The 22,019-nt window shown below is 42.9% G+C and overlaps 1 protein-coding gene across 3 annotated transcripts in view; it reads left to right on the plus strand.

Annotated features, from left to right (window-relative positions):
- LOC141133202 (CD209 antigen-like protein C) overlaps positions 1-22,019 on the plus strand; it is a 136,758-nt gene that overhangs the window by 37,238 nt on the left and 77,501 nt on the right. For all 3 annotated transcript variants that reach the window (XM_073622419.1, XM_073622418.1, XM_073622420.1), the window contains 2 exons: positions 14,629-14,685; positions 16,460-16,602. In XM_073622419.1, the coding sequence (XP_073478520.1) occupies positions 14,629-14,685; positions 16,460-16,602 (200 nt within the window). The remainder of the gene's footprint in view (positions 1-14,628; positions 14,686-16,459; positions 16,603-22,019) is intronic.

A 22,019-nucleotide genomic window follows, 5' to 3' on the forward strand; every position in this document is an offset into this window, starting at 1 on the left:
TGTAGCTAGAAGGTTCACAAAAGCTGCAAGATGCCAGTAGATTTGCCTCAACTGGACACAAGCTGCTTTTACTTTGTAAAATATTTTTCATGCATGTCTTTGATTTGTCTTCATGTTTCCTTGACCAGTGTAGTCCAAATGTCCCCTACATTCAGTCACTGTAATCCCCCCTTCATACTCCAACCCCCATACCTTAACCCACCTAAAATAATGGGACCACACCTTTTATTTGTTGGAGTAAAATGGGCCATAACAGTCTCTTTTATTAAAACAATTCCAAATAAATAACCAATAAACATAAACAATAACATAATAACATAACCTGTTAACCCCAGTCTGATGGTCTCTGACGGTGACCCACCTTTTTCCATATATAACCACGTATAACACCAACGCACTGCGGGACCTTTACCAAACTAATAGGCCTCCAGCTGTAACCGCTTGGAGACAACCCCTTCCCGCAGCGCCACCAAATCCAGTATTCCATCCACCGTTCAGGAATACACTGGAGGGGCACATGCTACCGATGAGCCCCCCACCCCTTTTGATCCATCCTTTTACCGCCCCCATCAAAGACCACGGTGAAGCGAGAAAATTCCTGGATAGCTGCACACTGAAGAGGAGACATCTTTATTGAAGTTTAAAAACCAGCATACAGTCAAATAGGAGGAAGGTACAGGGTCAAAAATAAGCTAACGCGTTTCACATCGTAGGATGCTTATTCATAGCTAAAGAGGGACAATATGAATGTGAATAAATAGGTAAAAGGATGGAGTGTGTGCGCCGGTGGGGCAACCAATCGGCGCACTACAATTCAAACACACCCATTCAGTGCAATTAAAACATTGGGCATTCCCGTAATGATAAGACAACACCTGTAAAGACGGGGTGGGGAGGCATCTGCTTTAAACCAAAAAGAAGAAATGATAAAAAATGGTTGGAAAAATAGATAAATAAATAAACTAAATCTCCATACCAACATATATCAAAAATCTATCAAAAAATGAACAAAAAACATATATATCAGGTGTCTCACAGGTGAAGACATGTCAATGAGATAATAAAAACACCGGAAAAAATGAAAAAAGACATAAAAAAACTCATATATATGAATAGGTCTACAAAGATATTATTTGTGATGAACCAAATACAAATATACGAAAAAGTATGTATATATAAAAATACATGTATATACACTACTTTTTGTGACACAAATAGAGACAAGAATATCCTGTGTAGCTCAAAGGATATACAGCCAGATTTAAATTGGGCTTAATGGTGATTTTGGAAACAAAGTATGCACCTATCAAAACAAATCTCCATTTGTAAGTCACAAACTGTATCACATTCATGTTGGTAAAATATTAAGTCATAAAAAAAAAAATATCAAATTTCATGGTGTAAATGGTCACACCTATACAATACTATCCAAACAGACACCCGCGTTGAAAATCCAAGATAAATTTCACTTCTCAATAAAGAAGGGGAGGCACCGCGATGTCCTGTTGAAAACAAAAAGAAGAAAAACAAAAACAGAAACAGGGATAAATTAAATGTCGGATAGATCACGTAGGCAAATGACAAACAACTAATAATAAGCCAGACGCTCACTAATGGTTAAATAGATAATGAAAAAAGGAAAGAACGGGAAGGGGATGGACTAGGATGAATAAAAAGATTGGAAGGCAAAGGCCGATCAATAACGATCAGAGTACACTAAGTTCATTTAGCTGCACAGAGCGATGACAGAAAATAATGTCAAAAATATACGACGCGGAGACAATGAGTCTCACTCCAGCTGTTGAAATTAATAAAGAAGACCGGGAAGACCGAAACCTCCAAGTGAATGATTAGAGATAGTGAACCAGCCGATAGTAATGGGCAGAGTTGGCTAAGTGTACAATGTGATGAGGTCAGGCATATGCAAGCAGGGCAGGTGGTTTTATTTTGTCCGCTAAAATGGGTGGAAAGGAGCATGTTATGTTGGAGTTCCATGGGAATTAAATGAGAATTGAACTAGGGTCAGACGCTGGAATTCACTATAGAAAAACACTAAACATACTGTCATGCGCTAAGGGTGGCACAAGAGCCGAAGAGTCTCACTCAGTATGCTGCAATTCACCATAATTGAACATAAACATTAACCCCATATTATAACACTTATAAACAAAAAACCTCGCGCCCCACTACAAAAAAAGGGAAAAGGGTGGGGAGGGGGGAAAGAAAAAAACAATATGTAAAACAGCATTGCCTCTAATATACTAAGCTGGTAACAAAGAAAGGAAAAATTCAAAAATTGAAGGATGGATGGACTTTCAATCGTGGACACTAGAAAATGTCAAAGACCACCAGAAGAACAGAGCCCCTGCCCAGAATAGACCATCTCTGCTGTCATGACGACCTGCTCCCTTTCCTGAAAGACAGAAAACACCACAACAACTACACACAACACATTGCACACACATATATATATATATATATATATATATATATATATATATACTGTACCTATAAATATATAGGGAGGGAGGGTGGGAAAAACTGCCTCCTCCTTCAAAATCTTTCTCACACTGACCCCTTGCTCCTCCCCTCCTATAAATATAACCACTCCCCCTTCTTTCCAAAAGACTGCTTTCTTACCTCCCCTTTTTCTTACCACCTTTTACTTCATCTATTAACCCCTTCAGTGTCTCCCTTAGCCACACTGTTATGCCCGGCCCTACACTATCCCTCCTTGCAGTCATTTTCACTCCGGGCCTCACTTTTCATCTTTCACACAGAAATGCTCAAGAAAGAGGTGGATTATCTCAAAAACATAGGTAAGAGGTCAAGTAACTTTTCAGTCTTATTGTTAAAAAGGTAAATCTGCCTCTTTTCCCAGCGGTGATCAGCTCCCTCGCTGTGTCCTATTCCACCAGCTTCATAGTGAGTAGGAAAGAGGTTTTGTTTTTTTATCTGAACACAGGTTTGAACATCAGACTCTTTGCTCATTTGGCAATAGCCGAACTTCATATATAGTAGTGTCTTTTCTTCTTCTACTATACCATACTTGCCAACTGTCCCAGACCTGCTGAGACAGTCATACCTTATAATAAGCTGTCACGCTACAATCCTGGGATCAGGGCTGTGGGGACAGTAGTAGTGTCATTGCTTCTAAATACATACACCGCTTGGCTCATACTTGCCAACTGTCCCGGATTTGCAGGAATAGTCACGCTTTTTGGTAAGCTGTCAGGTCTCTGGGGACAACAGCAGTGTCATTGCTACTAAATACATACACCGTCTGGCCATGACAACTTCCTGTCATGGTTGTTAGGAAAGCACCCGCTGCATCCATAATAACCAGTGAAGTGATTCAACACCTGAATGTTAGTGATGCTTGTCAAACCCACCTCTAACCAATCCCAGTTATGTTCGGCTCATCCCTATTAGTGAGTTCCAGTGCGATGACACATTTGATCAAAGTGTCCAGCTAAATATTGTCTGATTGGTTAGAGTAACAAGAAGTTAGCAGGCACAGAATTAACAAAACACATAAAATAAACACATAATAAATATTTTGAATGACACATACATAAGTATAAAAAAAAAATGCAGTACTAAAAAAATACATTAAAAAATATATGAATATAGGAAATTGCAAACTAGAGCAGCCTTTCTCAACCATTTTACTTCAGAGGAACCCATGAAATAATTTTCAGGCCTTTGGGAACCCTACTAAAACCAATTCATTGGAGGTCAATGGGAAAAATGTCCCTTACATTGGTGGGCGGTGGGAAGAATGCCCCCATATAGGTGTGATCAGAATGACATCCTTACAGACAGCTAAAAAAAATACTGATGTGATGCAGCTGGCTCTGCCAGGTGGTGCTGGACCTGGAACTATGCATTCACCATGAATGATAGGTCAGTTAGACACAGCTCAAGATCTGCCAGACAGTAATTAATAATCATAACTCAGGAATATTGTTACCTCTTGCTCTATATTGCAATGACGCTCCTTGACAACAAGCATAAGTAGGCAACAGTCTGAACCCAATAAATGCAGAAACCATAGTAATTGGAGCTCAGGCTAACTACAGCCTAGCTTGCCACTAAATTTGGACTAGGGACTCTCCAGCTTAAGGTAGGGTTCCTATAGAAAATGTAAGTAAAATTTCCAAAGCATTAAATTAAGTATCCAAAATAAAAAACCCTCCCCACTTCAATTTCCTTAGAGCACCCCCATATTACATTTTCCACATCACCCTCCATACACAAATTTTACACATCACCTCTAAGCAGGGAAGTAGTAATTAGATAAAAAATCATCCAGCAAATGAGAGCATGACACACACACACACTCCTCAGCTCCTTTCCAGCATTTGACACTAGTGTCTTAACTTACACAGACTGGTGATCGGCACAGCATGTCTGAATAGATGGCGGGAGTTGCATGATAGTGATTGGTTGCTAGGACCTCCCTTCATCTTAGCAGCCAATCACCTGCTTGTTAACCTCGGGCAGTTACCACTCTCCATCCAAAACCAGGCATGTACTGGCCATTGGGACTACAGGGAGTTTCCCGGTGGGCCGATGGCTCAGTGGGCCGATTTCAGTGACAGTGGACCGCTGCCTCCCTCCAGTCCTCTGTCCCCCCCGCAGTGCTCACCTCCTCTCCCTGGCTAGTTATGCAGCGCGCCTGAATACAGACATGATGCTCAGGAGTCAACACTTAGAAGCTCATCATACAATCTGGAAGGAGGGCGGCCTCACTTTCCTGCCTAATCTTGTTCCATTGGGGGGGTGGGCACCAAACTGATTCTTTGCCCCAGGTGAAATAATGTCTAGCTTCCCCACTGGTACTGCCTATAAGAGAAATAATGTAGAACGGCTAATAGCTAGTGGGGGGGGGGGGCTTGGGTGGCAAGCCGGCATGGGAGAGACCTGTCAAAGTGGGCCAGTCTGGGTAAAGTCCAGGGCCAAATTTTTGTCCCAGTCCAGCCCTGTCCAAAACTGTCCCGCCTTGCGCTGTCGGCATTATGAGGATTACAGAGTGACGGCAGTGAGTAGAAAAGGCTCCTAAATGGCGGTACCATGGCGGTCCGAATGGGACAGTGATGCAGTCCACATTTGGACCGCAGTCTGCCATTTAGTGCTGCTTGCTATATAGTATATTATGCACATCATACAGTAATTAAAGAAGACGACTCAAAAAGTGGTTTATGGAGGGCTTATTTATAAGTTGGAGGGTAAGAGTACAGTGCCTTGAAAAGGTACTCATACCCCTTGAAATTTTCCACATTTTGTCATTGTCAGGGCTGGCTCAGCCCTTCCTTCTCTGAGCTGGCCACTCAGCTGTCGGCTAATTGCCAGCTCTCATCTCTCTCCACAGTTAACCAGCTGTTGTGGATCTGCTCGTCAGTCCCACCTACTTAAAGATCTCCAGCTCACTTCATTCCTGCCTTCGCCTTGGTCACATCACAAGAAACCTCCTGCGTTCCTGGCTTTGCTGACATCCCTTCTGGCTCCTCATTCTGCTTGCTGTTCCTCTACTTGGATCCCTGACTTCTGGCCTGGCTGATTACCCGATCTGGTTACTGAACTCTGGCTTGGCTGATTACCCAATCTGGTTACTGAACTCTGGCTTGGCTGACTACCCGATCCTGTTACTGAACTCTGGCTATTCTTTGACTACGCTTACTCTATTTACCTTTTTATTTTTATTAATAAACAAGTGTGATTTTACTGTACTTCTGTCTTGGTCTGGTTCATGGTTTCTGACAGTAGGCGAAGGCCATGAATTCAGAAGATACAGTCAATCCACTTGTTGGTAATATTTTTTCCAGATTGGATGAGCAAGATTACTGCATGGATCAGTTTGCCATGGCGTTACAAACGCTCCTGAGTCGCACAGCTCACCTGGAATCCCCCACTGTGGCTGCTCCGGTACCAGCTGAGTTGCAGGCCGTCCCTGCTGCTGCGCCAGTCTCTGAGCACCCGCCTTGAGTATTACCTCTATAAGAGGTATGTCTGGTTCCGCCCCGCTTCCCCAGCGATATGGGGGCGATCCAGCTTAATGCAGTGGGGTTTCTCAACCAAGTTGAGATATACTTTGAGATGCTGCCCCAGGCGTTTACCATGGACAGAAGCAAAGTAGGGTTTGTGATATCTTTGCTTTCTGAGAGAGCCGTGGCCTGGGCTAACCCTCTATGGGAGACGCAAAAACCTGTTGTCTTGAGTTACCCTAAGTTTGTGGCCTCCTTTAAAATGGTATTTAACGTTCCTGCACGCTCCGCTTCTGCTGCCAAGTGCCTCATGTCCATCAAACAGAGTACGAGAACTGTTGCCGACTACGTCATTGAGTTCCGTACTCTGGCAGCAGAGATTGCTTGGAACAATGAGGCCCTCATGGCTGCTTTTTCTCATGGTCTCTCGGATTCCTTCAAGGATGAGATAGCAGCCCGAGATATACCCATTGAGCTGGAGAGCTTGATCTCCAGACTAAGAGAAAGACTTTCTTTTAAGGAGCGCTTGCGGAAACTTCCTGTACGTTTGCCTCCGAGCTTTGTAGTTCCACCCGTGCCTCCCTCACCTCCCATGCCTCCTGGTACTGAGTCGGTCAGTGAAGATGAACCCATGCACTTGGGGCATCACGCGTCTCTCTGCGGATGAGAGAGTCTTTAGGAGGAGGGAGAGATTGTGCCTTTATTGTGGCCAGGCAGGTCACTTTTTGAAGTTTTGTCCTACCCGTCCTGGGAACACCCGAACCTTGAGGTCCTGTCATGGACAGACCTTAGGTGGTGTTGTGTTGTCCCCAGTTATCCAGAAGGATAAGCTCCTGGTTTCGGTCAACCTTTCTTGAGCTAAGTCGTCTATCGAGATATAGGCTCTAATCGACTCTGGGGCTGCAGGCCTGTTCATTGATGCTGCCTTTGTATCAAAGCACTCGATTCCACTGCAGCTGCGTGACACTCCCCTTACCATGGAGGCTCTTGATGGGAGACCTCTACAACCTGCCAGTGTGACTCATGAGACAGTTCCGTTGTCCATGGCCGTAGGGGCTCTTCACCATGAGATAATCCAATTCCAAGTGATTTCCTCTCCTAAGTTTCCGCTGGTTATTGGTTATCCTTGGTTACATAGGCACAACCCCTCTTTTGATTGGCTCCATGCTGAGGTTCTCTCCTGGTTACCACAATGCAGTGAAACATGCTTCCGGAAGGTAGCCAAGGTCCCGTGTACCTCTTCACTCTCCTCCCTGCCGAAGGAGTACCGTGATTTTAGCGATGTCTTTGACAAAGGTCAAAACGGTAGTTGGCCTCCACACCGGCCGTATGATTGCGCAATTGACCTTCAACCTGGTGCCACTCCCCCTCGTGGCCGGGTTTACCCTTTGTCGGTCTTGGAGGATAAAGCAATGGAGGAATGTGTTGCAGATGCACTTTCTCTGGGTTTCATCTGCAAATCCTCGTCTCCTGCTGGTGCTGGTTTCTTCTGTGTGAAGTAGAGGAGCGGTGAACTGAGACCTTGTATTGATTATAGGGGTCTCAATCTTTTCAGGATTAAGAATGCCTACCCGATTCTGTTGATTACAGAGTTATTTGACCGCCTCAAGGGAGCAACGGTTTTCACCAAGCTTGATCTGAGAGGGGCTTACAATCTCATGAGGATTAAGGAGGGTGATGAGTGGAAAACTGCGTTTAATACCAGAATAGGCCATGATGAGTATCTTGTAATGCCTTTTGGTCTTTGTAACGCCCCGGCAGTTTTCCAGGAATTTATTAATGATGTCCTCCGAGATTTGTTGCAGTTATGTGTGGTGGTTTATCTCGATGATATCCTCATAGTTTCCAAGTCCCTGGAGAGCCACCACACAGATGTCTATCATGTGCTTCAGAAATTAAGAGAGAATAATCTCTATTGTAAACTGGAGAAGTGTGAGTTCCATCGGGAACAGGTTAAATTTCTGGGCTATGTCATTTCCACTGCTGGTTTTTCGATGGACCCAGAGAAACTTTCGGCAGTCCTACAGTGGCCTCGACCTGTGGGGTTACGTCCACTGCACTGTTTCCTGGGTTTTGACAACTATTATCGGAAGTTTATTCATAACTTCTCATCTCTGGTCAAGCCCCTGACCGATATGACCAGAAAGAACGGTAACCCACAGAGTTGGTCTCATCCTCACAGGTTGGCACATCCTGATCCTACTTTACCTTTTATCCTTGAGGTTGATGCTTCTGAGACTGGTGTTGGCGCCCGGGAGATCTTTCGCTTACATGGGCTACCCAAGATGATTGTCTCGGACAGGGGTAGTCAGTTTGTGTCCCGGTTCTGGCGAGCCTTTTGTGCACAGCTGGAAATTCAGCTTGCTTTCTCCTCTGCGTATCACCCGCAGTCTAATGGGGCCGCAGAACAAGCCAATCAGTCCTTGGAGCAATTCCTACATTGCTATATATCTGACCATCACAACAACTGGTCAGGCCTATTACCATGAGCAGAGTTTGTTTACAACAGTGCCTTGAATTCTGCTTCCCGATTGTTTCCGTTTATGGCGAATTATGGTTTCCAACCTTCCATGTTGCCTGACTCGTTTGTTCCGCAGAGTATTCCTGCTTTAGAGGAGCATCTCCGTGGTCTTTGTTCTACTTGGGCACAAGTCCAGGAGGCTTTGCATCATGCTAATGATAGGTACAGACTTCATGCTGACGGCAGACTCCTGATTGCGCCTTCCTACCAGGTTGGGGACAGGGTCTGGCTGTCATCTTGCAACCTCCGACTTTGTGTTCCCTCACTGAAGTTCGCACCTCGGTTTATTGGGCCTTTCCGTATCCTTTGCAGGATTAACCCAGTGGCTTACGCGTTGGACCTTCCTCCTAGTATGCGCATGTGTTTCATTAACCCTATACAGGTTGAGAACCATGAGAAGCATGAGGTACAATCCATTGTTTACTCCCATAGGTTCCATGGGTGCATACAGTATCTGGTGCATTGGAAAGGGTTCAGTCTGGAGGAACGCTTCTGGGTCTCATGCTCAGATGTACATGCTCCTGCCCCTCTCCGTGAGTTCCATAGATGTTTTCCTCTCAAGCCCGGTGGTCCTCCGAGGGGGAGGGGTCGTTGAGGAGGGGGGTACTGTCAGGGCTAGCTCAGCCTTTCCTTCTCTGAGCTGGCCGCTCAGCTGTCGGCTAATTGCCAGCTCTCATTTCTCTCCACAGTTAATCAGCTGTTGTGGATCTGCTCGTCAGTCCTGCCTACTTAAAGGTCTCCAGCTCACTTCCTTCCTGCCTTCGCCTTGGTCACATCACAAGAAACCATCTGCTGCGTTCCTGTTTAAAGACTGGCTTTGCTGACATCCCTTCTGGCTCCTTATTCTGCTTGCGGTTCCTCTACTTGGATCCCTGACTTCTGGCCTGGCTGATTACCCGATCTGGTTTTTGAACTCTGGCTTGGCTGATTACCCGATCTGGTTACTGAACTCTGGCTTGGCTGACTACCCGATCTGGTTATTGGACTCTGCTATGCTTTGACTACGCTTACTCTATTTACCTTTTTATTTTTATTAATAAACAAGTGTGATTTTACTGTACTTCTGTCTCGGTCTGGTTCATGGTTTCTGACAGTCATGTTACAACCAAAAACGTAAATGTATTTTATTGGGATTTTATGTCAGAGACCAACACAAAGTGGCAAATAATTGTGAAGTGGAAGGAAAAATGATAAATGGTTTTCAAAATTTTTTACAAATAAATATCTGACTTAGTATTGACTTCAATACTTTGTAGAACCATCTTTCACTGCAATTACAGCTGCAAGTCTTTTTTGGGTATGTCTCTACCAGCTTTGCACAGCTAGAGAGTGAAATTTTTGCCTATTCTTCTTTGCAAAATAGCTCAAGCTCTGTCAGATTGGATGGAGAGCATCTGTGAACAGCAGTTTCTAGGTCTTGCCACAGATTCTTAATTGGATGTAGGTCTGGACTTTGACTGGGCCATTCTAACACATGAATATGCTTTGATATAAACCATTCCATTGTAGCTCTGGCTGTATGTTTAGGGTTTTTGTCCTGCTGGAAGGTGAATCTCCGCCCCAGTCTCAAGTTTTTTGCAGACTCTAACAGGTTTTCTTCTAATATAGAGTATGTGTCTCAGACTTGTGTATATATACAGAATCAGGTACCATCATTATGTAGATATAGTAATTAATTCCTCCTGGAGAAGTGGTTGTCACCGTGAAACATGTAGAGGACTTTGCTTCATATCAATTACACTGTACCCTTAGGATCACCTAAGGTTACTATTCCACCAGCACCACTGATGTAACAATATTGCAAGTTACCGCAAGCATTGTTTTTATGTTCATTCTTGTATATGGATATATGTCCTAATTTTAACCATTTTGTATCAATAAAATTGTAGAAACTTTTTTTTGCCATATAATTGTGTTAGTCCGTGGGTACCGAGACAGTCCATTCCGTTTTCGGCAGGGTTTGTCCCTTGCCACACACAATATAGGTTTTCTTCTAAGATTGCCCTGTATTTGGCTCATCTATCTTCCCATCAACTCTGGCCAGCTTCCCTGTCCCTGCTGAAGAAAAGCATCCCCACAACATGATGTTGCCACCATCATGTTTTACAGTAGGGATGGTGTGTTCAGGGTAATGTGCAGTGTTAGCTTTCTGCCACACATAACGTTTTGCTTTTAGGCCAAAAAGTTCAATTTTGGTCTCATCTGACCAGAGCACCTTCTTCCACATGTTTGCTGCGTCCCCGCATGGCTTCTTGTAAACTGCAAAAAGGACTTCTTATGGCTTTCTTTCAACAATAACTTTCTTCTTGCCACTTTTCCATAAAGGCCAGATTTGTGGAATGCACAACTAATAGTTGTCCTGTGGACAGATTCTCCCACCTGAGCTGTAGATCTCTGCAGCTCCTCCAGAGTGACCATGGACCTCTTGGCTGCTTCTCTGATTAATGCTCACCTTGCCCGGCCTGTCAGTTTAGGTGGACAGCCATGTCTTGGTAGGTTTGCAGTTGTGCCGTACTCTTTCCATTATCAGATAATGGATTGAACAGTGCTCCGCGAGCTGTTCAACGCTTGGGATATTTTTTTATATCCTAACACTGCTTTAAACTTCTCCACAACGTTATCCCTGACCTGTCTGGTGTGTTTCTTGGCCTTCATGATGCTGTTTTTTCACTAAGGTTCTCTAACAAACCTTTGAGGGCTTCACAGAACATTTACTAATATTTACTAATTAGGTGACTTCTGAAGACAATTGGTTCCACTAGATTTTAGTTAGGTGTATCAGAGTAAAGGGGGCTGAATACAAATGTTCGCCACACTTTTTAGATATTTATTTGTAAAAAAAAAAAATGAAAACCATTTATTATTTTCCTTCTACTTCACAATTATTTGCCACGTTGTGTTGGTCTATCACATAGAATTCCAATAAAATACATTTACATTTTTTGGTTGTAACATGACAAAATGTGGAAAATTTCAAAGGGCATGAATACCTTTTGAAGGCACTGTGTATATATAAAGGAGCACATGAGTGAAATATGAGGATGTGTTAGCACACCATTTTAATGTGAACACATTATATGATTGCACATGTAGAGTGGAGCATGCTACACTATAGTCTCCCCTTTTTTTCTTTTGAGATTGGTTATCCTATTGGGTGGATGTTTATTAAAGACTCAAGAAATAAGAGACAGTTTTTTGAACAGATGCACTTTATTGAACAAAAGTGTCTTGAGCATTTCTCTGAAAGGATACTTTATGGACTAATTTGTGAGGGACATTCATTTTTAAGCACTGGATTTAAGGTTGAAGCTGAGAAAGTGCTGAGTACAAACAGTGCACTGTCTCTTTAAATACAAAAATGTCCACAATATTTGCCTAATTTATCACCAATATTCATATGCATTAATGTGCTCAAATGGTGCAATAAATAATCGTGCAAAATAATGCCTAAAGTGAAATGTGCACTTCATAAAAAAGCTGAAATGTCCAAAGTTCATCAACTTAAAAAAAAAGTCTATGCAATATGAGGTAAATTGAGTTTTTGTTGGGAGATAGAAGTTGGGCAAGAAGTGAAGTGTGTGGAAGTCATACAAACAGCACGCCTTTCTGGTCTGAGAAAAGGGAAAAAAGAAAAGAGGAATGAACATCTGAAAGGGGATGTATGAGGTTCCCTAGGTTTAGCAGTGAAGCCAATAGTTGAAAATCCCTCCATGTCTACAGAGGATGGGGTTGAGTCTCAGGCCCCATGGATCTAGGCTTAGACCATTACTCACAGTCACTGGGAGCTTCTGGGTTGCATACTTAGCTAGTGCTTCACAGCTAAATCCTTTAGCAATCTATGGGCTAGAAACTCAGAAGATTTACTACATATGTTGTGGAATTGTCTTAAACTGGCTAAATATTGGCAAGAGGTGGTGAATACAATTAATGATACATTTAAGACATATATCCATAAAGACCCTAAAACGTGCCTGCTGGGCTACCTTGATGAAGAACTTATGCCCCATGAGATTTTGATACCAGTTAGCAGACTACTGTTTTTGGCACGAAAGCTAATTGCCCTAAGGTGGATATCTCCTAGTGCACCTTCCTTTGCGGAATGGCGCCTTCATGTAAATGACAATATTCTGAAGGAACAACAGATCTATTGTAACAGAGGCATACCCAATTACCTGTATAAACTGTGGAAGCCACGGATCTCGGTTCCACGGTTAGCCCCATCCTCACCGGTTTTTGCGGATCTTTAGTAGGGTGGGCAAGTATAATTAGGGACAGAGAATTTGGTACCAGACAGAAAATGGAGGTAGAGGGCAAAATCAATGGGGAGAGAAGAATCTACTGACTTAAGCAACCAGCCGAGGTAACTTTTCACATAGGTATAGATGCATAGAATACTATAGTGGGCAGGAAATGGAACAGTCATCCGAGTTGCTTGTGCTGGGGTAATTTTTATTTTTTTTTTTTTTTTTTTGTGTGATGTTTTGTTGTATGTTGTTATTATTTGTGGTTAAATACTTGTTATATTGATTGGAGAATATATGTAAGAAAAAGATAGAAAAATTTCAGAACTTGCTGTGGATAGACCATATGTATGGTATTCGAAATAAGGAATTTATGTACAAACTGTATAAGTGATCAGTACTATATCCAATAATATATTTTGGTTTGTAATGTTGAAATATTTATAATAAAGAAGTATGGAATTAAAAAAAAAAAGAAACTCAGAAGATGGATGTGTGTAGGATGTTTTCAATTCATTTCACCTATAGCACTACAGGCTCCTACTCTCCAGGAATAAGATTTAAAAGTGGTGAAAAGCCTGGCTGAGCCCTAGAGCACTGCAGGGGTAATATGATCAAGATCTTCCTTCTTACCTGACATAAGGCATGAATGTAAGCTGCCTTTGCTGAGCTCCTTCTAATAATGCTAGCCGCCTGGCTGTCTGGCAGATCCTGTGTTTTTAATACTTTGTGAGCTAATGGCTCAAAACAAAAACACAATGCAGATGTTCTGATTTGCTGCATATTTGTTTGTTTGTTTGAATAGGTTGACATGCAGGCAACTGACATTTTTAGAAAGCGGTCCAGCAATGGCAGTCTACACTCAAGACACATTTACTTTAAGGCCTGGTTCACACCTATGCATTTTTTAGTGCGTTTTTAGTTTTACAGAAACACACTATAGTCCATTTAACATGCTTTCCTATGGATGTAGTTCACATCTGCGCATTTTATGGAAAGGGTCAGGGATTTTTTTCTGGTTTTTGGTTCCATAGACTTCAATGGATCAAAAACGTGTATTGAAAAAAGCAAAATGCACCTGCAATGTGCAAACTGCAACCTGCATAGGTGTGAATCAGGCCTAAAAGTAAAGGCTTAGCAATTAGCTGAAGGCTTTTAGGCATAAGGCTGGATTCACACCTATGCATTTTTTGTGCTTTTTGCATTTTGTAGATTTGCACTACAGTCCATTTAACATTGTTTCCTATGGAACACGATCTGTAGTGCAAATCTGAAAAATGCAAAAAGCACAAAAAATGCATAGGTGTGAATCCAGCCTAAAAAAGGACTCATCTTTATATAAACCTTCTATAGGGATTGGCAGTGAAGAATGTTATCAGCGGACAATTAGGCTCGATTCACACCTATGCATGTTGCTTTTGAGCGTTTTTGGAGTTTTTTTGTCATGCTTGCCATGTTTTTGAGCAGCGTTTTTGTAGCGTTTTTACAGCGTTTTTGCGGCGTTTTTGCAGCGTTTTGTGTTTTTTTTTTTTTTTTTACAGTTTTAAAAAAAAAAACGTCAAAAACGCTGCAAAAACGCTGTAAAAACGGTGCACTTGCCTTTTTGATGCTGGTCCATTGAATTCTATTACATGCAAAACGCTGCATTTTGCATGAAAAAAAGTCCCTGACCCTTTCCAAAAATGCAGAGGTACAAAAAGGCATTGATGTGAACATGTTCCATAGGAACCCATGTTAAAAAATTCCCATGCATTTCTGCAAAATGCAAAATGCATCAAAAAACGCGCTAGTGTGAATAGAGCCTTATTGCTGTTTGCTTTAGAACAGAATTTATTTTCTTACAGCAAAATAAATCTGTATCATCTTTATTTCGTTGCAGTAAAAGAATGCACTTTACAGTTTGAAAACAAACTAGAACAGCATAAAAATGAAACAAGTAAGTCGGTAACTGTGTATATGTGTGTGTAAAGAAGGATTGCATAATGAGTTTCCTAGCCACTTTAAGACTGGGCCTATTTTTCAAACTTGTTGAAAAGTTAAAATCAGGGTTTTTTGCTAGAAAATTACTTAGAACCCCCAAATATTATATATATATATTTTTCTAACACCCTAGAGAATAAAATGGCAGTCGTTGCAATACTTTCTGTCACACCGTATTTACGCAGCGGTTTAACAAGCACACTTTTTTGAATTAAAAAATAAGACATCGGTAAAGTTAGCCAAATTTTTTTTTATATTGTGAAAGATGATGTTACCCTGAGTAAATTGATACCCAACATGTCAAAATTGTGCCTGCTTGTGGAATGGCGACAAACTTTTATCCTTAAAAATCTCCATATACGACGTTTAAAATATTCTACAGGTTGCATATTTTGAGTTACAGAGGAGGTCTAGGGCTAGAATTATTGCTCTCACTCTAATGATCATGGTGATACCACACATGTGTGGTTTGAACACCGTTTTCATATGGGGGCGCTAATTAAAATATGCGTTCGCTTCTGCACACGAGCTTAGCAGGATGGGGTGCGATAAAAAATTATTTATTCATTTTATAATTTATTTTACTTTTTATTTTTTATTTTTACACTGTTTTTTTAAAAAAATTGTGTCACTTTTATTCCTATTACAAGGAATGAAAACATCCCTTGTAATAGAAAAAAGCATGACAGGACCATTTAAATATGAGATCTAGGGTCAAAAAGACCCCAGATCTCATATTTACACTAAAATGAAATAAAAAAAAAAAAAAGAAAAAGTCGTTTAAAAAATTAAAATAAAAAAATGTCCCTCTAAGAGCTATGGCGTTTAAGAGCGTTTTGACGTTGCTTCCGCCCTGCAATGGTATGGAGCCGGATGGCGGCCATCTTCCCCCTCACTCAGCTCCATGCCAAGCAGGGGAGAGGACGCCGCTGTCAGCGGCTCCGGTAAGCGGCGGAGGGCACCGGAGAGCAGGGGGACCCTCTCCCGCCAGCGATAAAAGTGATCTTGAGGCAAATCCGCTGCTGGGACCACTTTTATCTGGAAGCGGACCGCCTGCTGAAAAAGCGGATACCAGGGTTATGGCACTAGCTGCTGCCATAACAACGGTGTTCCACTTCAAGGTGCCGCCGTATAATGACGGCGAGCAGTCCGTAAGTGGCTAGATTATAGTCTTTTTCTATGTATTATTTTTTTGGACTCAGGCATACATTTCCTTTTTTTTTTACATACTCATACTTTTATATGGAACTCTCAGCTCCCTTTCACATGTTTTCCAAGCTCTGCTTAGTTTCTCTTAGGAAAAGTCTATTGTATACAGAGCTCAAAAGATCAATCTGTAATTTACACACAGAACTGAATGCAATAGAGCAGTTACTCTTCCCGCTTCCCTTCATCATTTTCTGTCTGCAGATTCCCTTCAGAAAAAGATGCTCAGGGAAACCATGGATTCTGGCTATAAACTGTAAATCCAGGAAAATAACGAATTGCAGCACTAATTAGATTTATTTTGTTAATTGCATATACAATTGGCAACAGATCTTTGCCAGGCCAGAAACACGTCTATTAGTGGCCTGATAAAGGTCTATGTGGCCCAAAACCTCCTTAGGCACCTTGATCCATCTTTGTGTACATTAAATAAATGGTATACACCACACTGTAATTGTGGTTTCATGTGAGTCGTGGCGACTACTACATTTTTCACTCTTACGTTAATGTTATTTGTTTGGCAGAACCTTCCTGTGAGAGTGGATGGCTAGAATTTGATGGTCATTGTTACTTCTTCTCTAATTTTCAACTGAATTGGATGAGTGCTCAGATGATGTGCCTTAACAGAGGAAGTCATCTGGTTATAATTACAAGCAAAGAGGAGCAGGTAAATGGTTCATAGCATTATCGTTGTTTTAAATCAGATTTTAGACTTGAGTGCATCAACTACAAAAGTGAACTTGTGCTGGCTGGGGAAGTCTTGGAATCTTTGGTCTGGGCTGCCAAACACAATCAACTAGACCCTTCATGTCAGGGACAGATTTCTATATGTTATATAAAGTGTATTGCAGTGATTGGTGGGCATGGCAAAGGTGGATGTTCCATGGTTATATTGCAACACACCTTTATTTTTAAATATTGAAATATTGGCTCTCAGCACTTGATTACGTGACGCTCAGCACACCTAAGGATGTTTCTGGTCTGGTCTAAATGGGAAGTAGGCAGCTAATTATAATGTCTAGCATATGTCACTGACTGAGGTTTCCAATCTAACTCTTTCCTCCTAATCCAGTCCTCCCCTGTGTACTGAGCAAGATACATATCCTGCCTTTGCTGACCTTCTCTTGGAAAATGCTAGTTCCTTGGCAGTCATACTGACCCATTGATGTATTTTGGGGGATCCTCACTGCACTTACAAAAAAAAGAAAACTTGCAGAAAAATGTGAATTCACTTTTTTTTTCATTTGTAAATATCACTTTTGCTATACTGCTTTGTCTATGACGGTAAGTTTGCACCAATCCCAGGTAGGTTCAGGGGATTCCCCCCCTGCCCCCAAGCAATTTTTTTTTAATTAATGCATTTTTAATGTTGCACTTTGCGCATTATTAAAATTACTGCTCACTTTAAAATGTTTTTCTTTTCTTTATGCATTGATATATATCTGCTGGGGCATTGCCAAGCTCCCGGGACCTTTTTTGCTATCACCTTGGCTATTAGCCTTAAAAAATGATTTGGCATATCCACTTTGAATTCACTTGGTTTTGAATTCAGCATCCAAACTTTCTACGTGTTTGGCCGAACATCCCAGAACTGATCCTAAACATGTTTAGCTCATCCGTAATGCAGAAATCCTACAATGAAGAGAAAACCAGCACAGTGAGAAGTATATTTATTTCAGGTACTTATATAGCATTGTCAATTTACGCAGCGCTTTACATATACATTGTACATTCACATCAGTCCCTGCCCTCAAGGAGCTTACAATGTAAGGTCCCTAACTCACATTCATACAGTACATACACATACTAGGGCCAATTTAGACAGGATACAATTAACCTACAAGCATGTATTTGGAGTGTGGGAGGACACAAGAGTACTCGGAGGAAACTCGCACAAGTACAGGGAGAACATGCAAACTTCAGGCAGGTAGTGTCATGGTTTGGATTTGAACTAGTGACCCTTTTGCTGGTAGGAGAAAGTGCTAACCACTACACCACTGTGTTGCCCCAAGCTACTTGTAGCACTACTCCCATAGGAGCATATCACATCACTTCCTGCTTCCCTGTGGCCACTGATCCCAGTTCCACTGCTTGAAGAAATGACTAGCCCATCTGGCCGCTTTCCTCTTCCCACTCCTCCTGACTGACACACATACATGGAGATTCCCCAGGGCAAGGTTGGATGAAAACTTGGCACATCACTGTCTTTAAGAGAGCACTGCTACAGCTGGCAGCCTCCTCTCTTGTCTGTCCCTTCACTGTGCTGATCTGCTCACTCTCTCTCCCTGCTCTCTCTGGTATGAATCCCTCCAACTGCCTCCTGTGGTGGGATCCTTCCAGGCCAGCTTCCAGAGCTCCAGACCGAGGTAAACCCTCCCTCGGTAAGGGGTCACCTCAAGGGCCACCGACAGCCTCCTTCAGCACTGCTTCTCTATCTTCCACCGACTCCCCTGCTGGCATGGCTCATGTCTATTCTTTAGCTCCCTGCCAGGCTCCCAACCTGGGTATTGGCTAAAGGCCCCTTAATATTCAAGGCAACCCCTCCTAGCTTCCGCCCACTATTTTCTAGAACATTCTCCAACATTCTAGAAACAGGGGAAGGCACCAGAGAGCTGCCAGGGTGAGTCATCCAGCCCTGGCCTCTAATAACCCTGACCCAGATTCAGTGACTCGGGTTTATCCCTGAGCCAAGCTATAGTATGCCTACGCTCACTTTTAATAGCACACACTAGAGGCTACTACATACTTCTTGTGTGCTAGTTTTCTCTTTATTGTTGGATTTCGCACAGTACCACTGTAAAGCCACGTATCCACCCTCCACAAGGGTTACCTATGGTAAATGGTATGGTTTGATGAATTGTTATGTCGAAATTCTACTCTGACTGTGTGTTACCTGCCACTTACTACAATGTCTAAGCAGGACAGAAATTCTATCAACATTTTGATTTTGCATTGAGCTAAATTCACAAAGTTAAACACAGCAGGATAAAGATCCTTATTTTTTTAAAAAAGGGACATTTTTCTTTCAGCGGTGCCCAGTATCCCATGGGTAAAAAAGATCCTTGTGTTAAAGTATCTTTACATACTTGCACATTTCCTCTTGTTTCGACAAGTGTCTGTGCTGCAGTGAAATCCTAAACAGTGTTGTCAGCCCTGCTTGCTGGACTACAGAATTCTCAATATCCCCTCCCCTCACTGTCCCTTTCCATGTGCATACATTGATTTACAACCTCATTTCCAAAAACGTTGTAAAATCTACACAAAAACACAATGCAATCATTCCCAATAGAAAATAGAAAACATATCAAATGTTTCACATCTCAAAAAAGTTGGGATGGGGCCATGTTTACCATGGTGTAGCATCCCCTCTTCTTTTAACAGCACTCTGAAAAACATCTGGGACCTGAGACCAGTTGCTGGAGTTTTGGTAGAGGAATGTTTTTCCATTCTTTCCTGAGAGGATTCTGCCCAACAGTCCTAGGTCTTTTTTGTCGTATTTTTCATTTCAAGATGCACCAAATATTTTCAATTGGTGAAAAGTCTAGACTCCAGGCAGGCCAGTTAAGCAACCGGACCCTTCTACTTGCATAAAATATGGGTTTATGGGATTGGCAAATCATTGCATTTTGCTTTTATATAGACTTTACACAGCGTCCCAATGGAATTGGGGTTGTATTTCCCAGAACAACAATGTTGCAGCCTTGACTATCAAGATCCTGTGTGTGACCCATTCAGTGGTGGAATTATAGGGGTCGCTGAGATCGCCATGGTGACTGGGCCCCTTTCTGCAGGGGGCCCTTGAGGGCCCCCTGTACTCTTCAATAGGAGGGACGGCAGGGACGGCTGAGACTGAGCTCCTCGTTTGTCAGCCGAACTGTAATCGGAATTGACTGTGCAGGGAGCTCATCAAAGTGAAAGCAGTGTGTGCTGTGCTCTTTGTCTCCCCCTACAGTGCAGTACCCGGCAGGAAGGGCTAAGGTAAAGGTCTACCGTTTTTTTATAAGAATATCTATCTACTGTATGTGTGTGTGCATGTGTGTATATGTGTGTGCAGGTATGTATATGTGTGTGCAGGTATGTATATGTATGCATGTGTGTGTGCATATGTATGTGTGGTATGTATATGTGTGTGCATGTATGTATATGTGTGTGCATGTATGTGTATATATGCATGTGTGTGTGCATATGTATGTATGTGAGTGTGTATGTATGTGTATGTGCATGTGTTTATCAGTGGCGGTGCGTCCATAAGGGTGCACGGGCGCCGCCCCCTCTCTCCAGCCACCCCCTCTATGACCAATGGATAGATTCATGCATAGCATGAATCTATCCATGGCCACCACTGCCACCCCCATATTTAGGTGTCTGGCCCCTTTTCGGGCGCCTGAATTACAGCGGGGGGGGTTGTTTTTGAAGCAACTGATTAGAGCCATAGGCTCCAATAGGCTTCAAAATAGGTGAACTGCGAGCGCCATGCTTGGCGCTCACAGTCCACCCAGGTGTGTTAGAAAAGCGAATTTATATTCACTTTCCTAACTCTGAACTGCCTCTGCACCAATCAGGTGTGTGGGTCTGTTACCCATCACCTGATTGGCTGAAACGATAGGCACGGCTATTGGATGCCTATCAGGAGGAAAGGATGGGAGATGAAGACGGCAGGAGACACATGGAGGACCCCGCTCGTGGCCGTTATCCGCTGCACCACCGAGACAGGGTAAGTGCCGGGCAGACGGCGAGCGGGCATGGGGGGTGGGGGATTCACAGTGGCAGTATTCGATGGCACAGTTGCAGCATTTGATGGCACACTGGCAGCATTTATTGGGCACACTGGCGGCAATTAATGGGCGCACTGGCGTCATTCGATGGCACAGTTGCAGCATTTGATGACACACTGGCAGCATTTAATGGGCACAGTGGCGGCATTTGATGGGTACAGTGGCAGACTTCAATGGGCACAGTGGCGTTTGATGGGCACAGTAGCAGTGTTTGATGGGCACACTGGTGGCATTTGATGGCACAGCGGCAGAGTTTGATGGGCACAGTGGCAGCATTTGATGGGCACAGTGGCGACATTTGATGGCACAGTGGCGGCATTTGATGGGCACAGTGGTGGCGTTTGATGGGCACAGTGGTAGCGTTTGATGGGCACAGTGGCGGAGTTTGATGGGCACGGTGGCTGCAATTGATGTTTTTTTTCAAAATTTTTCAGTTTTCTTGCGCCCCCCTAAAAATTTTGAGCACCAGCCTCCACTGGTTTATATGTGCGTGCATATGTGCATTTATATATATACAGTGGGGACGGAAAAGTATTCAGACCCTTTGCTGTGACACTCATATATTTAACTCAGGTGCTGTCCATTTCTTCTGATCATCCTTGAGATGGTTCTACACCTTCATTTGAGTACACCTGTCTATATAAGATGTTACAACTCACAGTGCATGTCAGAGCAAATGAGAATCATGAGGTCAAAGGAACTGCCTGAAGAGCTCAGAGACAGAATTGTGGCAAGGCACAGATCTGGCCAAGGTTAAAAAAAAATTCTGTTGCACTTAATGTTCCTAAGAGAACAGTGGCCTCCATAATCCTTAAATGGAAGACATTTGGGATGACCAGAACCCTTCCTAGAGCTGGCCGTCCGGCCAAACTGAGCTATCGGGGGAGAAGAGCCTTGGTGAGAGAGGTAAAGAAGAACCCAAAGATCACTGTGGCTGAGCTCCAGAGATGCAGTCGGGAGATGGGAGAAAGTTGTAGAAAGTCAACCATCACTGCAGCCCACCACCAGTCGGGGCTTTATGGCAGAGTGGCCCAACGGATGCCTCTCCTCAGTGCAAGACACATGAAAGCCCGCATGGAGTTTGCTAAAAAACACCTGAAGGACATCAAGATGGTAAGAAATAAGACTCTTTGGTCTGATGAGACCAAGATACAACATTTTGGCCTTAATTCTAAGAGGTATGTGTGGAGAAAACCAGGCACTGCTCATCACCTGTCCAATACAGTCCCAACAGTGAAGTGTGGGGGTGTTTTTCAGCTGCAGGGACAGGACGACTGCTTGCAATCGAGGGAAAGATGAATGCGGCCAA

This window comes from Aquarana catesbeiana, linkage group LG03, assembly GCF_042186555.1.
Source record: "Aquarana catesbeiana isolate 2022-GZ linkage group LG03, ASM4218655v1, whole genome shotgun sequence".
In the NCBI taxonomy this organism is placed as follows: domain Eukaryota; kingdom Metazoa; phylum Chordata; class Amphibia; order Anura; family Ranidae; genus Aquarana; species Aquarana catesbeiana.